At 47.6% G+C, this 14,945-nt stretch overlaps 6 protein-coding genes across 6 annotated transcripts; 1 reads left to right on the forward strand and 5 right to left on the reverse strand.

Moving 5' to 3' along the window:
• Nucleotide 1: 1 nt before the first annotated feature.
• On the reverse strand, nucleotides 2–357 carry FOXG_19653 (uncharacterized protein; the record flags this gene model as incomplete). The annotated part of the gene is made up of 2 exons (XM_018399916.1): nucleotides 2–192; nucleotides 267–357. 2 exons carry the CDS (start codon nucleotides 355–357, stop codon nucleotides 2–4), a joined length of 282 nt encoding a protein of 93 aa, XP_018244423.1.
• Nucleotides 358–3,582: 3,225 nt separating this feature from the next.
• Nucleotides 3,583–4,222, forward strand: FOXG_07109 (uncharacterized protein; the record flags this gene model as incomplete). Its single annotated transcript, XM_018385744.1, has 1 exon — nucleotides 3,583–4,222. The coding sequence occupies one exon, from the start codon at nucleotides 3,583–3,585 to the stop codon at nucleotides 4,192–4,194; it is 612 nt and encodes a 203-aa protein (XP_018244424.1). The 3' UTR covers nucleotides 4,195–4,222.
• Nucleotides 4,223–4,714: 492 nt separating this feature from the next.
• Nucleotides 4,715–5,190, reverse strand: FOXG_19654 (uncharacterized protein; the record flags this gene model as incomplete). Its single annotated transcript, XM_018399917.1, has 2 exons — nucleotides 4,715–5,034; nucleotides 5,088–5,190. 2 exons carry the CDS (start codon nucleotides 5,188–5,190, stop codon nucleotides 4,715–4,717), a joined length of 423 nt encoding a protein of 140 aa, XP_018244425.1.
• A 1,522-nt stretch (nucleotides 5,191–6,712) lies between these two features.
• FOXG_07110 (uncharacterized protein) lies at nucleotides 6,713–7,590 on the reverse strand. The gene has a single exon (XM_018385745.1). It carries the CDS (start codon nucleotides 7,262–7,264, stop codon nucleotides 6,863–6,865), a length of 402 nt encoding a protein of 133 aa, XP_018244426.1. The 5' UTR covers nucleotides 7,265–7,590; the 3' UTR covers nucleotides 6,713–6,862.
• Nucleotides 7,591–10,633: 3,043 nt separating this feature from the next.
• On the reverse strand, nucleotides 10,634–11,292 carry FOXG_19655 (uncharacterized protein; the record flags this gene model as incomplete). Its single annotated transcript, XM_018399918.1, has 2 exons — nucleotides 10,634–11,151; nucleotides 11,205–11,292. The coding sequence occupies 2 exons, from the start codon at nucleotides 11,290–11,292 to the stop codon at nucleotides 10,634–10,636; spliced, it is 606 nt and encodes a 201-aa protein (XP_018244427.1).
• A 998-nt stretch (nucleotides 11,293–12,290) lies between these two features.
• FOXG_07112 (uncharacterized protein) lies at nucleotides 12,291–13,838 on the reverse strand (the record flags this gene model as incomplete). Its single annotated transcript, XM_018385746.1, has 1 exon — nucleotides 12,291–13,838. One exon carries the CDS (start codon nucleotides 13,836–13,838, stop codon nucleotides 12,291–12,293), a length of 1,548 nt encoding a protein of 515 aa, XP_018244428.1.
• Nucleotides 13,839–14,945: the final 1,107 nt, after the last annotated feature.

A 14,945-nucleotide genomic window follows, 5' to 3' on the forward strand; every position in this document is an offset into this window, starting at 1 on the left:
CTTAAACAACGCCGTCTGCAATAGCCTCGCCCATGTGTCTCCCGTTGATTGACGGTATAGACAGGAGGATCTTCTTCTTCTTGCCAATGGGATCGAGGAAGTGTGCGAACACTCCATTGAGGTTAAGAAGATTGCCAGCAGTCCAAAGATCGAATGTAAAGTGGATGTGACCTTCCACCTCCTGCAGCTGCTCTACAACAACAGCTTTGTAATGGTGAAAGTCTCGTTTAATCCAGCTCACAAGCGTATGAGCTGTTGGTAAGCACCCAGCGGTGCCAATCTGGCGTATGCCTCCTGTAGAAGCTCATGGAATTGCGGAAGTTCTACTTGGCGGAAGGAGATATTTGCGTAGGCCATCAAGCGTAGTAAGGCCGTCTTGAATCGCTCAGGACTAAAGTCGTATATTCGCTGGTTGACAAGAGCTTGCCCGATCGGCCCTGCTGTCGAGGTGTCGCCGTTGAAAGTAAGCCGCCGCTTCTTTTAAATAGGGCCGTTCGCATCCAAATTGTGTTTATCTCGGAGGTGACGTATCTGCGAGTGCGGGCCGCCAGCAATATTGTACATCGTGTTCCTGTTAGCCTTTCTCTGTATGCAAATCTTGCAAAGCCAGAAGATAAGTTGGCTATTCATGTTTTGAATGCGATATCCATGTTCCCATGTCCAGGAGATGTGCTGTCGCTTGGAATGCGGTGCCATGGTATAGCCTTCGAGCTTACTCCAGTTAATAACTTTGTAGGTATCGTCGACATCATCGGTAGTGTCCTCATGCGTACCGTCAGGGCTTTGGGGGCAGCAGACGGAAACGCTAAGAGGCTACTTTCTCCTCAGCCGATTACAAGGCTCTACCGAGTGTAATTCACTAATGGAGGATCTGGGTAGCGATTCTGATTGGTCAGATCAGCTCGCCAGCTTTTAGCATCATCAGGTTCCGAGTAAGCTGCAAAGACGCGCGCATCAGCCCGACAGGTCATATCGCCAACCTTATATCCTGTATCAAATATATCAAATGTTATTTCAAATCTAAGTTTTCTATTTGCTTGATTTGAAATAAGATTATGGCATATTTGATTGATTTGTTTGGCAGTTTGTTTGATTGGGTTTGATTTGTGGGCAGCGCTGTTCTGGATCATATGTAAAATACTCCATTGCGAATGAATTTGATTATATGAAAGTCTTACTTTAAGCTTCAAGCTCTATTAGCTACCATGCAGTATTAATACCTTCCTTAGACTCCTTTATTGTATGTCGGCAGTTCGATCTGGATATGATGAGACATATTGCTGCAACCGCTGTAAAACTTCGTAAGTCCAGAACGTGCACTGGTTAGCTGCGGCAGATTGATCCATGCGTGGCATGCCATCTATACGCGATATTATGGCTAATTCAAGAAATCTCACGGATCTAGAAGCGAGTGCCATTGCGTAATATGTTCTTGACTTGGACTTACGATCATTTCCTCCCTGCCTTTGTGATGTGGAAGATATGGCTAATAAACTGCTTGCTGACCGCGAGGCGTCGCCTGTCGGCAAGCGCTGGGCTTCTAACTTTATCAAGCGATAATTAGAGCTAAAGACGCGTCGTTTTCGCAGATATGACTACAAAAAAGGGCCAAATGCGAAGATCCGGAGGTTATTCGGGGCTGGTTCGAGCTCATGGAGAACATAATTGCCAATTATGGCATTGACGCGACGGATATCTATAACTTTGATGAGACTGGCTTTATGATGGGCGTTATCTTAACAGGTATGGTTGTTATAAGTGCAGAAAGAAGTTTCAACGCAATATTGGCCTAGCCTGGAAACCGGGAATGGGTTACGGTGCTCCAAAGCGTCAGTTCGGAGGGTTGGTGCGTGCCGCCGTTCGTCGTTGTTGCGGGCAAAAATCACCTCTCGACCTGGTATCACGATAGCCCGCTTCCGCAAGATTGGGTCATCGCCACGACTGATAACGGCTGGATAACAAACGAAATTGGCCTAGAATGGGTAAATTATTTCGACAAGCTCTCCAAGTCGCGAACTACGGGTGATTATCGCCTCCTCATCCTAGATGGTTATGAAAGTCACTACTCAGCAGGTTTCAAGACGTACTGCAAGTAAAACAAGATTATAACTCTCTGTATGCCTGCTCACTCGTCCTATATACTTCAGCCTCTCGATTTTGGATGTTTTGGCCCGCTTAAGCAAGCATACGGTCGATAAATCGAGAAGAAGTTGAGGGCGGGTATAAGCCATATCAGCAAGGAGGACTTCTTTTCTGCATTTTGTACAACATTCCGAGAATCTATGATAGACAATAATATCCGGGGAGGCTTCTGAGGGATAGGTCTTGCGCCTTTGAACTCGGAGAGCGTGATTTCTAAGCTTGATGTGAAACTACGAACGCCGACACCAGTTTTGGAGGTCGACGAGTTGCCGGTACCTTGGGTATCGAAGACGCCAAATAGTCTGATTGAGGCGACTTTACAGTTAGACTTTATTAAGAATCGAATCTCCAGACACAAAGGAAGCTCTCTAACTTCTATATTGGATGCTGTAGATCAGTTTGCTAAAGGAGTACGGGGAATTATGCATCAGATCGCCCTATTCAAGTCGGAAGTGCAGATGCTTCGAGAGGAGAATGAGACACTTAGCCGGCGTCGGCACGTCAAGAGGAAACGTTTGAGGCAAGGAGGAAGCCTAATGCTCCGTCAGGGTCAAGATCGGCAGGGCCAAAATGATGTTGATGTGCAACTACACGAAGAAAGTCGCGGTAATGGGTGTCTTAAGCGGAAGGCAGGGTCAGAACAACGACGATGTGGTGTCTGCGGCAGGACAGTACATAACGCACGAAGTTGCCAGATAGAAGTAGCAGTATCTTAAGAATTACATCATAATAAATTTAAGTTGATTGATGATGATTTGGTTCATTTTGCTGGGTAGGGAATCGCGAGGGTGCGGCTCGGCGCGACATTCGCTTATCATGCACGTTATCAATAAGGTTTGATAATCGCCACTTTGACTCAGGAACACAAGTAATTTGTATGAGCAAGTGATCACCACAGTAGTGCCCCTTGCCTTTCATTAGTCGCGCGCTAGTCGTGCTGAATTTTACGAGTATCTACGGTATTTCGGCCTGGAGTTGTTGGCAAACTGGGTACTAAGAATCTCATTACGCAACTGCCAGAATCTTCGACAACTGTCATGTGATGTCTCGCAACCACCACCAGGAAACTCAAGACCTTTCATTGGCCAGTGCAAACGTCAGTATTACAACAAACACGTCGATATATGAGTTTTTATGCGTTATTATGTCTGGACTGGGTTATTCAGGTTCGTTCTAGAAATGCCATTGCCAGGTTTTTGAGTTTTGCGAAGACGTAGGAACCTTCGATCTGATGTCCACTCTACCAACCGACCGAGTATAAAGCAATGTATCACATCCTGATCAACCCGAATCGTTCTATTCTCCGCAACACATTCGACAAACAATAATAATGAAATGATCAGACTTCTTTTGCACGGTTGTAAATCAACTCTCCCTAGAACACTTTCACGAAACCTGAAGCACCTCGGTCTCAAGCCTACTATCAACCAAACACGCAAAATGGCTTTCTTCCCGCGAAGCCTCTACGACTCCGATACCTCTTTCACTCCATTCTTCCGTCTTTTAGACGACTTTGATAACTACTCTCGCCAGGGAGTAAGCGGCCGTCGCACTGGTACGCCCAGCTGGCAGCCCAAATTCGACGTCCGTGAGACCGGGGAAGCATATGAGCTTCATGGCGAGCTCCCTGGCATCAACAAGGAGGATGTCCACATCGAGTTCACCGAGCCCCAGTCTATGCTCATCAGTGGCAGGACTGAGCGCACTTACACTGCCGGTACTCCTCCTGCAGGCCTCATCGAGGGCACTAGCAGGGGCGGTGCCATTACCGAGAGTGGCGACGAGAGCAAGAAGGCCAGTGCGGGGGAAGAAAAGTCCGCCTCACGTGATGCCGGCACTGAGACTACTGAGAAGGAAATGCCCGAGACCAAGAAGTCTGACAAGGCCAAGTACTGGCTCTCGGAGCGCAGCGTCGGCGAGTTTTCTCGCAGCTTCAACTTCCCGACTCAGGTCGATCAGGACTCGGTGACTGCAAACTTCAAGAATGGCATCCTCAATATTCTGGTCCCCAAGGTTAAGAAGCACGAGTCAAAACGTATCGCTATCAGTTAAGCAATCAACGACAGCTACCAAGTAATGACAGATTTGCGCTATTTGTCTTCTAGAGATCAAGAATGTTTGTTACAAGTTAGGTTTCTATCACAGACTGGTCTTTACTGGTTGTTTAAGGAAGGGAAGAGGAAATATGGACGGCCACATAGCCACATTGAGGAGTGCAATACCGTACAAACTCATGAAATTGGGTAGCTCGGTGGGTCCGAAGAGGCTGCATGGCGCTAAAGTTCCCAACTACATACGCCTTAGTTAGCACCAAATTTCAAACTTGACCTCCCATGTCTCTCCCCGCTTCCTGATTTCGACTCAATACGCGATTTCTCTACAACCGACCGGCCAGCTGACTTCAAATTCAGGGTATGCATTTATTGATATATATATATGTGCGAAGAAACGGCGTTTTTTGACCGCTTTAATGAAGCTATATAGATATAACTGACGATTTAATAACGACATATGCTGTATCGTAGGTGGTAAGAGGGGGAGACATTTTTTGGGTTGATAATGACTCTGACGGTCAGGAATAACTATGAATAACTTCTACATCAAATACAACGTCAGGATCATCGATTTGAACCGTAATTGAGCCCCCAGCTAGTTCCTCAGTAGTTAGATGCATTCTCAACCATTCCACAATGTCGGATTTATTCCCTTGCGCTGAAATCTTCTTCCGGCCGGCCAATTCCTTCAACTGGGTTACTTTCATGCGTTTGAGGACATAAATGAGGGTATCGTCATCGAAATACTCGTCAGGACCGAAAGAGAGCTCCTCCTCATCACACAGCCGGTCCACAAGCTCTTCTGGCTTAATAGATATATCGCCGGCAGTCTCCCAGCCTATAGAGTCAAATTATTAATCCCTTTAATGGAAATCTCATGATCCTGACTACCGTCAGGTCTTGTAGTAATACCGGCTTGAAGGAACGAGCCTGATATTACTTCCTGCTGTGTTTTTATCTGGTCCCAAGCTTTCTTGACTATCCAAGTTGTCATGATCCTTCGATCTTTGACAGACCACTCAGTCTTACCATTTCTCTCTTCTTCTAACTCATATATTCATCTCTTCCCAGTAATACTGCTTAAACAGCTTATTCATTGTAGTGTCAAGTGGTTGAAGAAGGCTTGTACAGCCTGCAAGGATCAACGCCGTAGTAATAAGCTGTTTTTTAACTTCCTCCATTACACCCTCTGTAAGGTGGAATGAGGCAGCATCCATCACCAAAAGGAAGTCCGTGAACGGTGACTTTGCAGTTGAGAGATCTTCCATTATCCAGCGCTGGAACAATTCCTCGTTATTATATACATGCTCATTGTATATCACAGTAATCCCTGGAGAATAGAGATCACCCTCATCATTAAAAATCCTTCCTTTGTCGCCTGCTGAGCCTTTAAATATGATTGCAGGGCCCAGCCGGCATTCGCCGTCGCCGAATATGTATAAGACTGCTGTTGCCTGCCTCTTTTCCCACCCACTTCGGGCCGTTTTTACGGAGACCGTTTTAGAACCAAGTATATCTCAAGTGCTTTGGGAGTCAGTTGAGTAGGGTATAGGCGTCTCATCAACATTTAAAATATACCGGTATATAAAGCGTCTTCTAGGCTATTGAAGGATATCCTCAATTTCCATTTTGGCCAATGCTGTCGGTTTTAATGGCGATAGTTGTTCCCCGTGTTGTATGCCACATATCTCGCGATATGCCTGTTGGAGATCACAAGTGTGAGGCGACCAAGGCGGTGGCAAGGTGTGGAAGAAGGAGAGACATTCTACAAGAGATTGTGCCTGTACATAAACAGTGGTTCCCCTGCTGCACCTTTTATATGAATTAAGCAACAAGCATCTTCTCATTTCAACAGCTTTTGAAACCGTCTTTTAGCGCGCTTGGCGATAACATCTCCGGCGTGTCGTATTTTCAAAGTCGCCCGCGTTTCTTGGGTGTTCTCAGCGTTGTGGATATGATAGCCCGTGATGGGCAGGATATGCTTTTGTATAGATGGGTATCAGGAAATGAGTTTCCCCTGAACTGACCGTTAAATCCTGATTAGGTTAGTACGCTGACCGGGAAAATCGAAAAGCCAATTTTAGCTAACCTGATGGCTCTGACTAGCGCCTCCAACACAGGGTATAGAATCTTGCTTAGGTATTCGTCAATGATCCTTGCTACCGCCGTGTAAAGCTGCAAAAGCATATCAACTCGTCCATTCTGTCCAGCAGTCTCCGTTGCTAATGTAGCTGCGTTACTATTAGTCTGGTCTGAATAGAGCGAGCTTGGCATACCAGTGATTGTGTAGCATATTCTGCTCTTGTTGCCTTCCAGATATGACTCTGTGCTTTGCGGCCTGTGGTTGTCATCTCATGATGCTATGTATGTTATCTTGATATGTTATCTTCCTTTTTCAGTCGCTTGACGTGCTAATGGACCGGACGGAAGGGTACAATCCCACTCTTTCATCTTTACAGCTGCTTTGTAGCTCAAGTATGATTTCCGGAGCTTGCTTGCCGAAACTGGTGTAGCATTGGGGGGGCATAGGTCTATTTCAAAGTTCCTAAGTACTTTCTCTAGGGAATTTATCTGCGATAGGACAATACATCGGTTTTCTCTAGCTCGAAACAACGCGCACGAAACCATTCAAAGTCCGAAAATTGAGCAAGGGTTACCCAACTCATCTAAATCTCGCCTGAAAGGGCTGCTTTGTCCGCCTCACGAGCCTTCACTCCAACCACAAGCGCTTGCAAGTTCTTAGCGCCATGATATCGTGTCGACAGTCTTACCACATCGAATGACACTTGTTTCCGTTGGGGATTCATCAAGGTGGCTCTACCGCGCTTGTCGAAATAGATGTAGACCCGGTCTGAAAGCCTCGTGTAACCGACATGGAATATCTCGTCCCTCAGCTGAACTTTTGGAACCTTGAGATTGGCGGAGCGACGTCTAGGGAGGTTGGATTTGGACTCGTGGTGCAAGACAGTCGGGACCGCTACCGTACCTTTAGGTTTCTCCGTAGTCATCTTGTCCGAGTTGACAATCAACAATTGGATAGTTTTGGGTCGAATAAGCGAAGGCTTCATCTAAGAGAGGGGTCATGGCCAAAGGTTTGATATAAGTTGAAAATGGAGCAATCACTGGCCCATGAATATCTCACCCATTTGACGGAGTGAATGTCGATCTCTGGGTCTAAGTACTTCGGAAATAATATTTGTGACTTTGGATCTCGGGAGATGGGTAAAGTTATCATAATCTGATACGAACTGAGGTTGATAAGATGTCGCACTGAGCGTGCTTAAAGGGTTAGAGTGAATATGATGAGCAGCAGCAAATGTGTTGATTGATGTCTTAAGTTATCTCTTGTGCGGGGTATTCCATCCCGCAGAGTTACTTAAAGCATATAGCTAGATTACTAATGCCTACCCTGCGACATAAGAGGTTGTAGACTGGATGACAACGGCCTGATTTTTGTGGCAGGACAATCTACCCCACCTTCGGATGACAAAAACCCCTCATACATTTGAGCCCCCACTTCCGGCATCCCCGTAAGGCTGACGTTTCATTTTAATTTGATGCTAGTACATAGATGTCTACACTTTCTTGCAAGGAGCTATCTTCAGTCAACAGGGCTCATCATTGGGATCGCTAGCCTTGGATCATCTTTGCCGACGGGATAGAGAATAGCGTCCGAGTGCTTTGGTTTCGTTGTCTGGCGCCAAAATAACTGGCTTCGATCCGGAGGACCAGGGAGCGAAGTCCACCTAACGACGCCTGTATGGTAGCACCTGCGTAGTTCGTCCGTGGGTATATTGTACACAGAAACCGATACTCTGGACATAGGGTGCACGATTAGAGGGGCATTCTAATTGGTCAGAAGAATAGCAACCCTGACTAGGGTATCCACCGCGGGGCACCATGGTTGTTGACTAACGTATTTCCCCACCACCCCGTACACCCCTAGACCCCGCACACCTGTGATAACCTCACATCGGGATCTGTAGATGACTGCAATCAATTATATAACAACAAGTATTTATTCAATTAAGCTAAGATTTTGGATACTGATTAAAGAACGTCCTCTCAATTGTTAGTGTTTTTGGCGTCTTTTTTCTCCGTAGTCTTCGTCTGTTTTCCTCAATCTGATGTAAGACATTCCTTTCGGCTTGATCTCATGCTGTGATGATCTGTTCAATCTCAGGAAAAGCTTGGTTAGGGTCAAATTGAACGGGGACTCGACCTGTAGGAGCCTTTGCGGCTGCTGACGCTTTAAGAACAGCTTTTTCCTCTTCCAGGCGCTGTATTTGACTGTTCTTGTTATCAATAGACTTCATCGCCTTCTTCAGGATACATTTGAAGTCGCGAATTGACGGATTTCCGTCTTTTTGAGCCTCTTGGAGCTGTTTTTCAATATCATGACTTCCTTGAGGCGTTCCCCACACGGTCTCGGAAGTGACTTGCACCTTCCTTGGTGTTGTAGGCCCTTGAAATGACTTGCGTTTCTTCTCTTTGGGCTTCAAAGACTTCAACGCCTTCTGTATATTGATTGGGAAGAGACCAGTGGCTAAAAAGCCACTCATTATGTTCCTCCGAGTCAGGGCTTTCCGGGAAGCCTCTTCATAAGCTTTTAGGAATAGTTGTTGCTGATGTGGTGAGGTCGCTTCGTATGACGCCCAAAATCGGGTTAATTGGCGATAGTACCGTTTTAACGGTCCAAATACCGCAACATCGAGCGGCTGTGTAATATGTGAAGAATGTGAGGGTAACCAAGAGAGCCAAATCTTGTTCAACCAAGCCTTTTTCATCAATTCTGCTGTTATGTGTGACTTATGCTGGTCTATGACTAAAAGTCTCCATTGGGACGGGTCTGACGGCGTAGTCTCAGGTATAAATACCTCCATAAACCATTTGAGGAAGATATCAGCGTTGGACCAGCCCGAAGAACTCGTAGTATACTTCCAATCAGGGAAAACGCTCGGAAACCACTGTCCTTGGAGGTTTTCTCCCTTAAAAACGACCGTCGGGGTGAGACGACGACCGTCTGCTGATATAGACTCCAATATCGAGCTCCAAGTCGAATTATCTGACTTTATACGCTCTGAACTAGGAGTCATGACGGTCCCGGCCACAGTCCCGCCGTTGGTTTCCCCCAGTTGGACCCCAGTCTCGTCTACGCTATACGAATTTGACCGCAAGATCTTCTTGGACTCGACAACATAGCTGAGACCGTTATAGTACTCCGTAAGCATCTCCTCTGTGACGCAACGCTTCCCTGCAGCATCTATGACTCTCGATGGCTTCATTTCTATTGTCTCATGGCGTGATACGAATCTGTCGACCCAGTTCTTGCCAATATACGAGACGTCCCCGTTGACGGCGGACAAGGCTTGTGCAAAGTCGTGTATTTCCTGCCTTGTCAGAGGCTGAAAAGCGCGCTCTCTTTCGATAATATAGTTAACAAGGTCATCCTCCTGCATGACTGTTAGCGACAGGTCTTTCTGATGTGCCGTTCTGATGTCTTGGCCGCCGGCGCATCGATCTTTCAAAGTCGACAGTTTAATCGAATGCTTTCGCGCCGAAGCTCGTAAACCTATCAAATTTTGGTCCTCTACTGCTAATTGCATCCTATATTCATAATCTGACACTTGCGAATTCATTTCCGTTGACAGAAAAAAAAAAGGATTTAATTTGAATTTTACAGAAGAGAGTGAAGTGGCTTGTTGTGATGACGCGTCGATGGTGTTGAGGTGTGCGGGGTCTAGGGGTGTACGGGGTGGTGGGGAAATACGTTAAATGTCTCGTGGTCAGGCTGAATAGCTGTTCTCCCGCCCAAAACACGAACAACTTATTGACGCAGCCCGCAAGCACTCTACCCAAAGTCAAATGGACCCAGTTATCTTTAATTTCGATCACCCAAAGGATATATACCCCACCTTACAAAGATGCAGCGTCGCAAGCGTCGGAACAAGCACGACTCTCCATCTAGCTCCTCTACAACAATTGGCCGAACGTCTGGCTGTTTCAAACATGGCTCTCCAGAACACAGAGTATGCATGTTGGCACTTCTGATAAACGAGAATCCGATATTGAGAAAGAAGCATAAACGGGTATAGGGTTGGAAGGGCCGAGCTCCGTTATAGGCTTGAGTGCCATGGTCTGACGGATATTCTTGAAACAAGGTAAAAAAATAGATTGTTGGTTAGATCCCACATTCATTGTGATAGACGTTGATAAATAGGATTTAAAGCTATTACCTTGTCCATGGCGCTCTGTCTCGCGGTGTCTGCCGTTTGTGATTGTTTATTCACGTCGTTGGGGTCGCAAATGATCCAGTAGCGCGCATGCTTTCTCTCTGCCATCCATGTCTGTAACTTCACCTCAGTCTGCCTGCCCAGAGTCGATCCTGCGGACGATATCTAACGCTTATACATTTCCTTAGCTGAACATCGGTTCCCTCATAAAGCGCCGGATTCTGGATTATGAACCGCCGGGTTTCCATCTGGCCAAAGTGCAGGATCGATATTGTCTAACCACTCGCCGTCAAACGACTCTTGCGAAGCACTAGTAGTATTGAGCTTCCCAGGATAGTGGGGCGAATGATGGGTGTGTTTGTCATCAACAGTAGAACTCGGCATGTTCAGTTGTTGCATGTCGTTATTCGACAAAGAATCGTATTCGTCTGATTGGGGTGCTGTAGGCGTCGCCGGCCCGGGATCCTGGGTGGCTGGAGCGTAGCGTTTCTGTATCTCTCGGCGAGCCATGTCACGGAGACTGTTATGCTTGGCTACAATCTCTTGGAATTTTTCAAAATCTTCGGGAATCGGTTGGGGAGATGAGGGTCGTCGCTCTCTGTTTTCGGATACTGGGATCGTCTCTTCTGTTCCTTCGTCACCCTCTTCCGTAATTACTTTCCCTTCGTTATCAACTGACGGGTGTAGCCGCCCAGTCTCTAATGGCTGGCGGAAGTCTCTCCCTGTCGTTACGCGTTTAAAAGCGTATTGAGTATCCCGAACGTCGCTCGCACACGCCGTATTTTGAAGAGTTGTTTGCTTTGTGTCCCAGTGCTTGCGTCTTTTGCTCCCACAACCGTTGTGATTGGGTACACTTCCTTCATTGCCTTCGGAGATAGCCGATATCAACTCACGACTGTCCAGCTATGGCTGCCATGTGCCGAAATGACGCACTCATACAGTCCGTTCCACGGTCAGCTGTAGAAACAGCTGAAAGGAACAGATCAAGTTGTTCAAGTGAATCAGACACAAGCAATTCATCTCTCAAAGTTTGGATGTTTTGCAGTACGCAAAGGTTGCTTTCAATGCTCTGACTTCTGCAATCACTCTACATTTCCATGATTCCATGAATGGCGGTTCCAATCGGCGTTAGCTCTGAGGAATTGCCGTAAGAGTTGGTCGTTGACGGCGTTTTCAGTAACAGATAAGAGGGTCGAGGCGTTGCTCATTTGATTGTTGAAGTAGCCTTGAGGCTGGTGTTCGTTGTTATTCATCTACACTTTGTGGGCCAAAAGTGGACTTGTGGTAAATATCGTTATGCCTAAACCGAGGTAACCGAGAAACCGTAGCCCTACCATCGTTTTGCAGCGACGGGCCTAGATGATGAAAGCCCGCTTTGGTCAATGACGTGATAGGAATACTTACTTCTGTATATCCTTGGCAGGGATGCGATAGGCGGTTGGGCTCTCATGATTAATAGCCGCTATTTGAGCGATAATTTGGTGCTGGAAATGCACTGCTTATGCTAAGACGATTCCTGCCCGGGATAAATCTCTAGAAATGTTTCAGCCCTCCTCAATGAGGTTGAAAATAAATTAGCTCTTGCCAGACTTGCCAAGTCTGACTTGGCAGTTGGGCAAACTCCTCGACACCCTGCATGGCTAGACCGGGCTGCTTTGGTACCTTCAAAGATCCTCAAGCTTCTTGCATCCCGCTGTAGGGTCAGGGTACGTAGTACGGAAATACGATCACGGCGCAACCGCATGCTTAGCAGACGAAACTGAGTCAACTGTCACAGTAGTGGGCCTCTTACAGGGTTGGACGGAACGACCGCTCTGCTGCGGTGTAAACCTAAAGGATGATTGCTCCTGGTTTTGCTCCTTCACCCGCCTCCTTCAGGTAGAATATTCCCTAGGCTCCTTAGAACCTCGATGACTGGCATGTCCTTTGTTCCTGCCCTCGCCTTCTCCCGCTCCTCACGTTGTCGAAGTCGTAGGGCACTAACACTAAGGACCTTATCCGCTTCTTTGCCCGCAACCAGAATCCGCTGCTCGAGCCTGTGAACGTTGTCGGCAAGTTGGTCGACCTGAAACTCGAGTGACGACTGAATAGTCCGCAACCTTGATTCTGTCTCAGACCGAACAGCGTCGAATGATGCTGTCTCGTCTGCCAGGAATCCTCTGATCTTGCCTTCGTCGGGATCTAATAGATCAAAGTCTGGTAGAACAATACGCCCAGTCTCGCCTTCGGAGAAGAGAGGCGATTGCTCAGGCGGTGATTTTCGTATTGCTTGCCATGCCTTCTTCTCATCTTGTAATCTTTTGATGTTGATTACCAGTTTGGCCAGTTTCTCGTCCAACTCCATGTTTCTGGGGTTGGGCCTCAACACTACGGGAACTTTTGGCGCGTCATCTTCTCGACTAAACCAGTCTGAGAGCTCAGATCGAGCCGCAAAGTCTTTTAGCAGTTGGTCTTGAATAGCACGAGCACCAAAAATAGCATTAGAATTCGGTGTGCCATGAGGAGGCTCCCTTGCCAGAGCGCGCTCGCAACACCAGGTCAACAGTTGTTTCATACGCCGAGGCTCTGTCAAGCCTTCGGCTTCAATGTGTTTGTAAAAATCCGCCGGGTTGACCTCCCAGTGGGGTATTGCTGTTTGGCCGTTCTCGATCAAAGAGCTCGCCCTTCTTCCACGGTTACCCAAACTGCTCCGCCTGTTGCTATTGCCCCCCTTCTTCCGCATCTCCTTGTTTCTGTTAATGATGGGCGTATCACTCATAGGCAGAGCAATTGTGGCTGACTGCACAGGCGGTTTACGTTGCGGCGATTTATTCCAGTCCGGAGGCGGTCTAGGAGGTTTTGCGCGGGATCCGCGTTTCTTAGGCGCTTCCTTGACATGGGAAGTTGGCGCTGCTTCAGGTACTGGTTCTGGTTGGGGTTTAGGCTCGGGTTCTGGTATGGATGCTGGTGCTGGTTGAGGAGCTTCTTCCCCCTGTGCTTCCCCAGATCGTCTCGTGCTCCTCCTGGTTGATGGTCTCTTAGGGACGTTGATTTCTCGCTCAACCGACGCGTTAACACTCGCTTTTTGCCCGCTGATCTTCCTCGTCGCGTTCGTTTCTTTCTCGGGCGGCTCCTCTTCCACAATCGTTCCATTAGTCGTCGGTGCCTTAGCAGCGCGTTGCTTCGCCGCAGGTCGTCCATTTGTAGGCTTCTTCACTGGTTCCGCCTTTGGCTCTGGCACTGCTTCCGGCTTCGGTTCATCTGTCTTGTCCGTCTTAATTCTCTTCGATTTTCGCACAAATACGAAGTCAGCGTCGTGCTCATAATCTGTCGCCGCCGCTGCAGCGAGACGCTTGCTCAACCGTCGCCCGTGCTCGTTGCTCATGCTAATTACTGGAAGCGGCCGCCGAGTCGTCACTAGAGTAGTCATGGGTGGCGCATTCGGGACCGTTGACGATGTGGTTTTAGATTCCCGAGGTCATGATGCCGGGAAGTTGTCGGTGCGGTGCGGTACGGTCGGTGGTGGACGCGCTGAAACTGTCGCGTAGGGTCAAAGAGGCGCGTCGCGTTGTGGTTTACGTGTTCTCAATGATTAAAAAATGCTGTTCAACACGCTCAAATGCTGTTGCAATGCAATTCGTGATGTCGGTCAGTTTGCGGCTTCGTCGATGGAGGTTTGCGGTTCGCGACGTGATGCGCGAACCGGGGTCGAGCAAGGACCCATACTTTTGCTTACACAGGCCAACCACGGTGTCATCTCCACTACAACGCTCTGATTGGATAAGACAGGTGACTAAATACACCATCATTGGCTGATTGGAAACGATGAGGATGGGGTTTTTGAATGTAAAACTATGTCAGTTATAGAACATATTTGTGTAGGTATTAATCTGTAAGGAATACTAATTCTATTTAGATGCATCTTCCGCATTTACTCATTACTTCTCCCGACGGTTCCAATTCTTGGTACTTTGTCTCTAGAATGAGGCGTGCCACTTGGTCCAACCAAACCGGGTAATTTCCCAATTGAGCTTGTTGCCCAGCCAATTATCGCCTCTACCCTGTCTCCAACTTGCCCCCTCTCCATTACGCAGTCACCTAATCACATCAACAAAGCGTGCCTCCATATCATTAGAATGGTATTATATTGACCATAAAAAGAAAGCCCACTTATGACAATCTACTGTATGTTAACCTCAATAGACTCTAGCTGAACCCCTCCCACATGAGTCTCCACCGCGTGGGAGATCCTCTCGGCGACGACCGATTCCAGCACCTTACCCAACGTGGCGAGAAGCGAGATCGGCCTCCACGCTTTCGCGATCGTATAATCATCTTTACCTGGCTTCTTGAGTGGGATGATTCGAGCGTGTCTCCACTGGTCCGGTATCACGCCTTCCTCCAGTGATGCTTGGAAGATGGCGAGGACGTCGTGTTTCACCGAGGGCCAAACTTGCTTCCAGACGATCGCTGGTAATCCATCTTCTCCTGGCGCCTTCCATGACTTTGTCGCCCATAGCTGACGTTCCATTTCCTC

This window comes from Fusarium oxysporum, chromosome 6 (assembly GCF_000149955.1).
Source record: "Fusarium oxysporum f. sp. lycopersici 4287 chromosome 6, whole genome shotgun sequence".
NCBI lineage: Eukaryota > Fungi > Ascomycota > Sordariomycetes > Hypocreales > Nectriaceae > Fusarium > Fusarium oxysporum.